At 39.5% G+C, this 10,961-nt stretch overlaps 1 protein-coding gene across 1 annotated transcript; it reads right to left on the minus strand.

Moving 5' to 3' along the window:
- Positions 1–3,477: 3,477 nt before the first annotated feature.
- Positions 3,478–10,961, minus strand: LOC143121208 (calcium/calmodulin-dependent protein kinase kinase 1-like). Its single transcript, XM_076281597.1, has 14 exons — positions 10,851–10,961; positions 10,644–10,691; positions 10,491–10,544; positions 10,281–10,332; positions 9,813–9,937; positions 9,287–9,323; positions 9,022–9,043; positions 7,431–7,519; positions 6,671–6,870; positions 6,343–6,396; positions 6,041–6,114; positions 5,173–5,260; positions 4,949–5,077; positions 3,478–3,588 (listed from the first exon to the last, which is right to left on the minus strand). The coding sequence occupies exons 1-14, from the start codon at positions 10,959–10,961 to the stop codon at positions 3,478–3,480; spliced, it is 1,194 nt and encodes a 397-aa protein (XP_076137712.1).

Below are 10,961 nucleotides of genomic sequence, written 5' to 3' on the forward strand. Positions count from 1 at the left end.
AAAACACACAAGTCATGAACGTGTTTAAGATGCAGCCCATGAACGTCTTGATAAATGCAGATGTAGTTTTTTATCTGTACAGATGTAATATTTTTACGTGTACTTAGGCTACCAGGCGCAAATATTTACCGTGTAACCAGAGGTAGCCTATATTTTTGACATGTAAGATTAGGCCCACTTGTCAGTCTTGCCCGTCCAGTTAGAGCAGTGTTTCTCAAACTTTTTCAAAACAAGGACCACTTAACCAATAAAAAAGAAACTCACGGACCACATAAGGAAGAACAGGAGAAATAGCTGATGTAAAAAATTAAGAGAAAGCAGACAAAAAGAGAATGAATGAAGAGATGGGTGAAGAGGGAAAGAGGAGGAGAAAAGGGAATCATGAGTTACACAAATAACAACAAATATATTTGCAATAAATAAGTTGGAAACAAGGAAAATAGAGAAGGAAGAGTTGGTAGCAAGGAAATTAGTGATGGGGGTTTCACAACAAGGCTGAGCTTAGAATCTTTACAATTCTTATCACAAAAATACATTAACCTACCTACACACATCACCTGATTTACACACACAAGTAAATTTAAAAATAAATAAAAAAATATCTTGCAATAAAGGTCAGTCCTCACAACCATGTGGGGGAGCCAAAGTCCTGTATTAGGTTTTCAAAAGAGATTTTCTTAACAACTTCATCAGTATCTTTATGGTTGCAAAACAAAAACAGTGAAAGTAACTTTCACACCTTAATTATTTTTATTTTATAATTCCACAGTGATGCATGCATGTTTATCTCAGTTTGGCAGACATACCACCACATCTTCATTACAAGCAGAAGTGAATTGCGCTGTTCTTCTCTGTCCTACACAGCACTGCATGTTTACCATTGTTCCTGGCTCCACATATAGGACCCTGGACTAGCTGAAAATGTTGCTGCTTATGGCCACCTTACACCAAACAACTTTGACAAGATTTGGGAAAGATTCCTGAAAGATTGTAGTCTTTCAACTAATGCCCCCCATTCAAACTTTACTCAAAAGACTCCAATCTTTCAAGAATCTTTCCCAAATCTTGTCAAAGTTGTTTGGTGTAAGGAGGCCATTAGTGTACAGCAGTCTTTATCTTATCAAACTGTTTCTCAACGACCTCACCCCCGAACTTCCAGGAAACATAAGTAGCAAGAGAACAGATCAAATGTGATTAAGCTAAGCAAGAGTATTTCAATTACACAGATTTAAACCACGTATGCTTAAAGAAGAAAACTGAAGATAGCCTACTGAGGAAAAATGGGAGAACGTACACATTTGGGGTATAATGCCAGCCTCATTATTGATTGAGAAATAACCTCTCCTTCAGAAAGACATGAACAGAATGTGCTAGAAGTTAAGGTGCTATACCATCAGAACGACTCGGCTATAGCAAGGAATATTTCTTTTTATACAAGGAATACATTCAGTCAATGATTTTCGAAACACCATCCATGTTTTAAACATTCAAAAAATATTTTTTTAAACAGTGGATTTAATTGACTGTTAAATATAATTTAGCTTCAGGTAAAACAATGAATGTAGAAAAACTATTATTTATACAACAGTTACCACTGTAAAGCAAGACAAAAGGAGAGCATCATTGCAAAACGGAATGCTGAAAAATAATCTTTCCATAATAGTTGGAAGTCATAACTGAAGTTGAAATACATTTAGTTTTAAAGACAATATAATAAACAATTTGCAAAAGAGAGAGAAATCAGCCCCGGTGTCACATGCTGTCCATCCCAATTCATTATATACTGTATAATGTACTATGCGGACAAAAGTCAGCAGTGAAATCAATTATAAAGGTTGAATAATTCAAAAAATATGTATAATTATTGTAAAAATGGCTAAATAGTACACCACACACTTCCAAAAAGTGAGTGCTACATTCTTTATGGCACATAAAAAACAGTTGTTTAACACAACCTATCCTCTTTGTTATGGAAATCTTGCTGTCTGTCTCTGTAATTAACATATAGTAACATCACAATATGTATTGTGTAGGGAATGTTCATCATCCAAATTCTCCAGAAAACAAAACTTCTTAGTAACCTCAAACTGTCTTGATCAGATATTTTTTCATGACTGCAATATATCACGTCACTTACTGTCTATCCCTCAGAAACACAAGATCCAGGACTACACCCCAATTACTTACTCTGTAACAAACTAATTCCGATGAACGGAGTCAACTACATGTCCGAACACCAGTGGAAATGGGAGGACTGAGTGCAAAAAATAATAGTCCATAAATATTGCATTCATTTCTCAAGTACCTGGCTCAGGTAGCTAAGTAGCATAAGTGACAGGGCTGAGGGAAACGCTCACAGTAACATTTAAGTATATCTATAACAGAACCAAGAGAATGATGCGGGGCAAAAAAAGGCTCTGTTTTGTACAGCTGTGTATTCATGAACATGTCTCAGTTGTTTTTGTCCCCTTCCAAAAGCTCTGTTGTGCTATGACCACCGTAACAAATTGAAATGACCATCCCTCTATCAAGAACTTCCACATCAGTAAGAGGTGTCTGTATCAAGAGCTTCCACAGCGGTCTCGCCTGTCGTCATGATCAGAAGAACGCATCATCCTCGGTCACATCCTCCAGCTCCCCCTCCCGGCTTCCTGTGCTGCTGTACCTGCCAGCAGCAGACAAGATTGTAGTTGTGATTCAGATCTGGCAGAGTATTTCCTGTTCATTGTTATGCGGCACTTTTGGAGAGTGATATTGTTTAATGGCTATTATAACACATCATAACACCAAACATGATAAGAGCAATATACTGATCAGGGGTGCGTTTCCCAAAAGTATAGTTGCTAACTAAGTTAGCAACTTTGTTGGTTGCAATGCAATTTCCCATAGCCAACCAACTAAGTTGCTAGCAGGTTAGCAACTATGCTTTTGGGAAACACACCCCAGTATACAGTAGGTACTGATAAAATTGGCCCTGACAAATACATTCAGGCTCAACTGAGGATATTAATTGTAAGCACACACACGCATCAAATGGTTCACTTGCCTTGCCAATGGAGTCCTTATGCCTGCCTTGAACATCTCCCTGCAGAAAACAAACAAATAACCAAACAAAGAGAGAATTGAAAAAACATACAAATGTGTTGCGGATGCACTTCACCTAACAAAGTTTGAGTTATTTGATTGTACAAAGAACGCACAAAAAAAACTGTGACTGTACATAGAAGAAGCTAAAACCTTTTAGGGAATACCATTCTGATATTTATGTTCTTTTGTGCTCAGATGTGCCTAAATAAAAAATATAATGCTAATAATACAGAAACAATAAAAAAATAGACTAAATTCAATTTAACAGAATAAAAACAATAACCATAAACATACAAACCACAACTATGTAAGAATGTATTAATTTGACAAATGCAACCAGATAAGTCTTCCAACGCATAACAACCTAATGTCTGATGCATTCCTAAACACTTACGACAGCAGATGTCCTGGAGCGGACATAGATCGGCTTTGTCTCCTGCCAGGAAAGGGGTCGAAGGGGTTGCTAAAGGAGCGCTTCCTCAGCATAGACTTCACCAGAATCTGCGCACAGAAAACATCGCAGCAATACAGACCATGGAAGTTGAAGCAACAATAAAGAGTTTGCTTTCAGCTCAGTCGAGTTCACATGGGAATCAGAGGTGCGCAGGTTGATCTAAATTAAGGTGTCCACGGAGTCAGAAAAAAATATTTTAAATGATAAGCCTATTTGGGTCATTTGCGGGCGGGTCAGTTTTTTAAATGAGAGACAAAAAGACACTTAAGTATTTTTTCGTGGGCTACTTCTTTTAAATAGCTCTTCCTCTTCCATTCTTTAGTGAATGTCAAAGGTCTCTACGGAAGACCTTTGAATCAAGATCTCCATCCTGCCAACGAGAAAACACCGCTGGCTCAAAATCAACAGGAACTCACTTCTGCTGAGCGAGCCTTGTGCTTTCTCTTAAAGTAAAATATTCCAAGTAGCCTTTTTAAAGGCACCCTTTTTTAACTTAATATAACAGCTTCGGAGTAATTTCAATGGTAAATGAACTTGTAACAGGGAGAATTGCGTACCTACAGTAGCATAGCTGGCAGCAATGTCAGGCGGAGAACCAGCCTGTCAGCATCCCAATGACATCTTGTGGGAACATTAACTGGTCAGTAGATATGACTCTTTGGCGATTGTATTCGACTGTTACTAATCCTTAAGTTCCACGACTCTAGGGGGAGCCCTAGAACCCGAAACTGCATTTGATGCCCTTAAAGGGGTGGTTCAGGATTTTGGACATATGACCTCATTTCCAAGTTAGCAAGTGTGATATTTATCAGTGGAGACTGTTTTAAACAGGTTTCATCCAGTCCTTCTAGTTGCAGAGTTTGCAGGTGCTAGGCTAGCGCAAGTCATCAGTATGTGTTAGCCTGCCACTAAAAACAGCCTTACCCACTCCACAGTACACCCGAGGCAAAAAAATTATAACGCCAGACTATCGATGTAAATGTCTGTGTTGATAGTTTTATTTCTAACATTATTCTATCCTTGCATTTCAATGATCGCATTACATTTTGAGGGACTAGTTTCTTAGCAGTGGCGGAATTATACTTGCTCCGGTTAGTAGTATTGCGCCGCAAAGTAAACAGAGAAGCGCACTCCAATCGGGATACCTAGTAGGCCTAGTAGCCTAGGTAATATCAGTCCACCGCTGCCGTTACTTATATGCCTACTACCAACTTCAGGGAAGAAAGTATAACTATTGCTATGCGATGCAAGGGTAGTTTCACTTCTAACACTATTCTATCAACACAGACATTTACATCGATTGGCGTTATCATTTTTATAAATTGCGTGAAAGAATAGTCAACAAAAACAACAACTGCCAAAGCCTACAGCAGAGTAGACAGATGGCTGTCGGCCACTGATGCTTACCACAGTGGAGAGGCTGGGGATGAGCTTGACGGAGTTCTGCACCTCCTCCTCAGTGACCTCTATCACAGTGCAGTGCTCCTCCTCCAGAGGCAGGGGCTCCGTGCCGCAGAGCGTCAGCCACGGGTGCACCTGCAGCCACACACAGGACATTCAGGAGCCGGAAGTCATGTGGTTGCCATCGTTGGCTTGGTCTACAACAGTCTATTTGTCTATTTGATTAACACCTTGATCCCTGGAATGGTGATTCTTGTTTCAGGATTTTTGTCCAACATGCAAAGGATAAGATCTTGCAAACCTTCACTGATGATAGCCCTGGACATGTCAAGAGAATGAGAATCAATCAGAATCACTCACTAAACAATACAATATACTCAATATAAATTAATGACATTCCTCATTAGGTTTCACAAACATTATCTTAACACACCCCTGACGTCCAATACACCCCATCCCAACTCTTACCAAGCTAAAGACATCCTATGGAAGTTTTTTACCTTAGTATAACAAAGTCATTTTGATGGTAAATGAACTTGTAATTGGGAGAATATCCCAGCAGTAACATACCTGTCTTTGGAGAACCAGCCTTGCAACTTTGCTCTCCCCCGAGCCAGATAATCAGAAATTTCTTTACTTTAGTCTGTTATTTGTATGAAATTTTTATACAATCTTTATACAATTTTACATTTAAAACAATCCACAGGTACAGTGTCCAGGGGGAAGGGTGCAAGCCATGAGTGGTAATTAAGACAGTTATGTAAAATAGAAATACTTTCCAACTCCTGGAGGTGTCCGGTAGCATAAAGTTGCATTGGATATCTCTTCCACAAAATAACAAAATGTCTTATTCTTCATGCATTTAGCTGACACTTTTCTCCAGAGAAATAAACCAATTGCAGAACCAGTCTCCAAATGTTGCTTCACAGCACAACCTGGCAACAAACCCATGCTAATCATCCAGTACATGAGGCATTAAGTTCTGCCTTGCTTTGCCCAGCGTGTCCTGCGTCAGGGCATGCTGATCACCAGCGGAAGCCCGGGCAGCACTACCCTGCCAGCTCTAATGAGGTCGATGTGTGCCGTTCGTTAACTCACGTGTCAGGAAACTCCACAGGGCTGCTCTTGATCTTGGTGTGCAGCGTGAGGATGTACTCGTCGATGAAAGGGCACTAGGGGGCAGAACGGAAACACACAGGGAGAAGTTTCTAGAGATCAAGCTCCAACGACATTCAGACAGCCAGAGGTGAATGAAAAATTAACTTGGATCGATATCTAATCTATTTTTATGTCATGAAATATCAACAGAAACAATTGAAGAGGTGATACATTTTGTGATGAGGAAACATCTCTGTTAAAGGAAAAGCTTATATAGTTTATTTCATATGAGTAGAACACACCTTTCCAAAGGCGAAACAGTATAACGTCACACCCATTGCCCACACATCCAAAGCCTGAAAAATATAAATGTAACAAAGATTGTCATACATAAAAATGTCAGTGTAATGAAATAACACAAATAGTGTTTGGCAACTGCACTTGGAATTGCATTTACATAACTCAAAAACCAACATGTTTACCTACGTTTTCTGTGCCATAGATAACTCCCATAAAGAATGAAAATGAGGTAAAACTGAATATTACTAACTAAAGTATCGGTGCTCTCATGGGCACATTGCTTTGGCACAAACACCTTCAAGCCTCAAAGGCAAGAGCGTGGGGACATACCTTGCCACTGAAGCTCTCTTCATGGTCAATAAGAGTCTCTGGGGCCATAAAGGCCGGGGTTCCTGCCGTGCTGGACAGGAGGGCATCGTTCCCCTCAAACTGGTTGCTAACGCCGAAGTCGGCGATTTTGACGTGGCCGTCATCCCCGAGGAGCAGGTTTGAGGGCTTGATGTCTCTGTGGATGATCTTCTGGTAGTGCACTGAATGTAGGAGCACATTGAGCACATTAAGACTAAAAATGCCTCCAACAAATTGGATATAAAAAATCTACTTAACCTTATAAAAAACACAAACTGGTGTTGATTTAAACAGTAATACTAACTAAATATTCATCAAAGTGGACTATTCAATGTCTTTAGAGTAGACTATTCGATGTCTTCAATTAGTTAGTGGTCGAACTGTATGGCATTCGTGATTGTGGCGTTGGTAACAGATATCACCACGGCTGTGATTACCTGCACTCAAAACTGTGCCTATGCCCAAATTACAGCAGTGGTGATACCTGTTACTAACACCACCAACCACTTACTTGTACAATATTGCTTATTTACAATTTTTTCCCAAAACAAATCAAACATATAAATAATACTGCTTCTAAAAGACATATCCTGTTACTACATAAGCCTGTCATATCTTAGAACATGGTTTATATAGTTCATTTTAATATGGAGGCAGCCAAACACAGCATTTGTACATTTCAGAGTCCATCTCAAGAAAAAATCCCACGTCTTAGAGAGGTTCTGACTGCAAGTGTACTCACAATATTCAATTCCGAGGACAATGTCTCTGAAGTAGTAACGACACTGCTCCTCAGTGAAAGGGGTGTCTGTGGGAACCTCCATCACCGGGCTAGCGGCCGACCACACAACCACACATGTAATAGTTCAGAGAAATTACACTTGATGGTCTTTTGGGCCCCCACGTCAATATCAAGGCAGCACTGCCAACATCGACTTCAAGGCACCTAATTCTAACCTTAACCCTAACCCTTGCATAACCCTAGCGCCTTCCAGACAGCGCCTTGAAGTCGACGGAGGTGGCCCAAAAGACCACCTACTTTTTGTCCAAAGCAGCTTAAAAAATAATAGAGAACAATCAAGGTACAGCGTATATAGGAGACAATACTGTATAAGTATAATTTATCCCAATCCGTGAATTAGTGAAACACACTCAGCACACAGTGAAGTGAAGCACACACTAATCCCAGCGCAGTGAGCTGCCTGCAACAACAGCAGCGCTCGGGGAGCAGTAAGGGGTTAGGTGCCTTGCTCAAGGGCACTTCAGCCGTGCCTACTGGACGGGGTTCGAACCGGCAACCCTCCGGTAACAAGTCCGAAGCGCTAACCAGTAGGCCACGGCCCTGTAATAATAAGTACTACCTTGCATAAGAAATAGAAAGACAGTTCAAATTCAAGTTAATTCAGGGACGTACTAGGAGGAATAGACAGGAGAGGAACATCATGGTAGGTGTAAGTTAAGTGTGTATGTTAAGCAGTGTTGTGTGTAACGTGTAACTTAACGTAACTACTTTTTTCGGATAAAAAGTAGTGTAACGCACTACTACTGAAAATTTGGTAATGAAACGTAGTTCCTTTTCCAATTCGGCACAACATTACTTTTCCCAGGGACAGATTTCACAGCGTCACTGCCTTCTCAGCTGCGCGCTTGTGCAATAGTCACAAGCTCCACACGGTACGTGACAGAATGTGAATATCAGACTATAAAATAAGCCCTTATGTATTTTGTGTTTACCTATATGCCCATAAGATGTATCGAGGCTATGTTATTTGATATTGTTTCATAGGGCTTTAGTGGTGGTGTTGAAGACTATAATAGCCCAATAGTTTTCTTGTCAAGTGCTCTGTTTGTGGCATTTTTTATAATAAAGAGCACAAAAGAAATACCTGTTATGGGCTCCATAGTAGACCTTTATGTAGGCCTACACATTTAGGAACAGATATTGGGTTTAACATAAGCAACATAAAAGTAACGTAAAAGTAACGAGTAACGTAAAAAGTTACTTTCCATAGAGGGTAACTTAGTAAAGTAACAGGTTACTTTTTTGAGAAGTAACGAGTAACGAGCAAACACTATTTTTTATAAGTAACTTCCCCAACACTGATGTTAAGTGCATGTATGTAAGTGTAAGTTAAGTGTGTACTGTATGTTAAATGCAAGTTACATGTAAGTATGTAAGTGTAAGTTAAGTGTGCATGTTAAGTGCAAGTTAAGTATAAGTGTGTGTTAAATGTGCATGTTACTGTAAGTGCAAGTTAAGTATGTAAGTTGCAAGTTAAGGGTGTATGTCTGATGATGTATGATGATGTATTAAAAAAAAAGAAGACACTTACCCACGCTTTACTAACTCAAAGGCTGCAAAAAGAGAAACACAGAGGACCACTACTGTCATCCCAAATGTTCTATCTATTTTCAAATCAGAAGTCAAGACTACCAGGATACACCTGCATATGGCTGCACTGCTGGACATTATCATGAATTATTTCGATGTGACATATTTGTCAGATGTAGTAAAGAATAAGTAAAGGGAAGATTGTAAAGGTCGTAAAGATATCTGAGATGTAGATACAGATGTCGGAGGGGAAAAAATGGACTGACCCATGTGCAGATTGTCTTCAGCCGGATCATCAAGCACCTGAAATTATAAATCAAAACATTACCATGGCAACAATCATCTCATATACGACATTTTATATGTGACCAATAAGTACTCCGTAAGTAGAATCTGTATTGAATGAAGAACTACTAATTGTACTGACTGCACAAACATGGGTATAGTTTCAAACAGTGTTGTGGTGATAAGATAATATAAGAATAGGGTAAGATAAGTGAACATGCATCATGTAAGGTGCATTTTCGACTTCATTTAAAATAATTAAAAAAATGATTTCACCATAATGCCCATTGCCAATAATTCTGTATGTGGGAATGTGCACTTCTGGCTGTACTTCTGATTTTACGTAAGTGTCAGTCTTTCCAGTAACTCTGTCTGTTTCTTGTTCTGTATGTCTATATGTGTGTCTCATAAGCTACCTACATTTCCTTCGGGATAATTAAAGTATTGATTATATCTATCCATTTTGCATTGTTTTCAGTTAACTATTTTCTTTTGCCATGCCTTCACCTCTACTAATTTGACGATGTTCAGGTGATCTAATTTCTTCAGGATGGCGATTTCCTGGTAGAGTCGGTCGAGCGGACCAAAAACCTTTGACTGCTTCTCGTGCGGCCCTCGTGGTTGAGGACGTCCTGACAAATGAAACGAAGTGACTTACAACCAAAATTTTATGTAAAGGATTCAAAAAGCACCAAGCAGTATTCATACAAATATAGTTTACTGTAATTTCCCAACTTTAGCCGTGGTTTATAGATTGATTTTGCTAAATTTAATACATGGGGGCCGTTAATATAGTATTAATATGGTTTTGTTTTTTAACTTGCATAAAACACTGTCCTGCGGCTTATACACAATGTGGCTAATACGAAAGTCAGAAATTATTTTCTTTTCAGTATACCACTAGAATTAATCCTAAAAGAATTCTTTAGGAATAACACAAAATGTAAACTCGAAAGAGACAGAAAGTAAACTCACGTGGAAATCCATACTGCTTCAACAACTTCTTTTTGGAAACCACTTTCATTGCCTATGAAAATGCAAAAGAGCCAAAAGCGTGTAAAAGCAATGCATTATCACTCACTTGCAATGCTGTTTCTAACATTTTTGGGGGGATTGAACAGCACATGAAGGTCAGAAAGAGTGTGTTTAAACATTTCTGGTGATTAACAGGGAGGTCTGCATTACATAATACTGTTCATCATCTTGATTGTAGGCCAGCTTAACAACACCATAGGAACCCTGTAGAAGGTAAACAATTTCAGCTCACAGTCACACAACCAAACTGCAGGTGTCACAACACTGACTAATGTAGTTTTGCACAGAAATGAATCCACCCACCTTTCCAATCTCATCTTTCAACTTGTACTGGTTGAGTTGTACACAGTCCTGTAGACACACACACAAATATATTGTTTTTTAAAAATCACCACAGCAATATAAAACCACAATGTCAGGTTAAATATCTCTGACAACTTAATCATTCTAGAGCACAATGTCAGGCATTATCTCTCTACCCTCTCATTCCACCCCCTGTATCCCATGCACCTCTCCATCTGAGATGGACACGCGTTTGGACTCGATGGTGGGCCTGCGTGCCATCCTCCCTCCGCCCTGGTAGGTGCTCCGCTCCTGGAGGGAGAGCTTCCTGTCCGACAT

This window comes from Alosa pseudoharengus, unplaced genomic scaffold (genome assembly GCF_046254945.1).
Source record: "Alosa pseudoharengus isolate Yale_2024_CS ecotype anadromous, Long Island Sound unplaced genomic scaffold, YU_APseudo_1.1 YU_APseudo_1.1_scf_13, whole genome shotgun sequence".
Classification (NCBI taxonomy): Eukaryota; Metazoa; Chordata; class Actinopteri; order Clupeiformes; family Clupeidae; genus Alosa; species Alosa pseudoharengus.

Excerpts from the sequence above, each read along its gene's own strand:
- LOC143121208 (XM_076281597.1), bottom strand. The coding sequence starts at position 10,961 with ATGTCGGACAGGAAGCTCTCCCTCCAGGAGCGGAGCACCTACCAGGGC. Across the intron at positions 9,324-9,812 it reads ACATCGTCAAATTAGTAGAG|GTGCTTGATGATCCGGCTGA; the intron begins GTGAAGGCATGG and ends TTATAATTTCAG. Across the intron at positions 7,520-9,021 it reads TTTGAGTTAGTAAAGCGTGG|CCCGGTGATGGAGGTTCCCA; the intron begins GTAAGTGTCTTC and ends GTCGGCCGCTAG.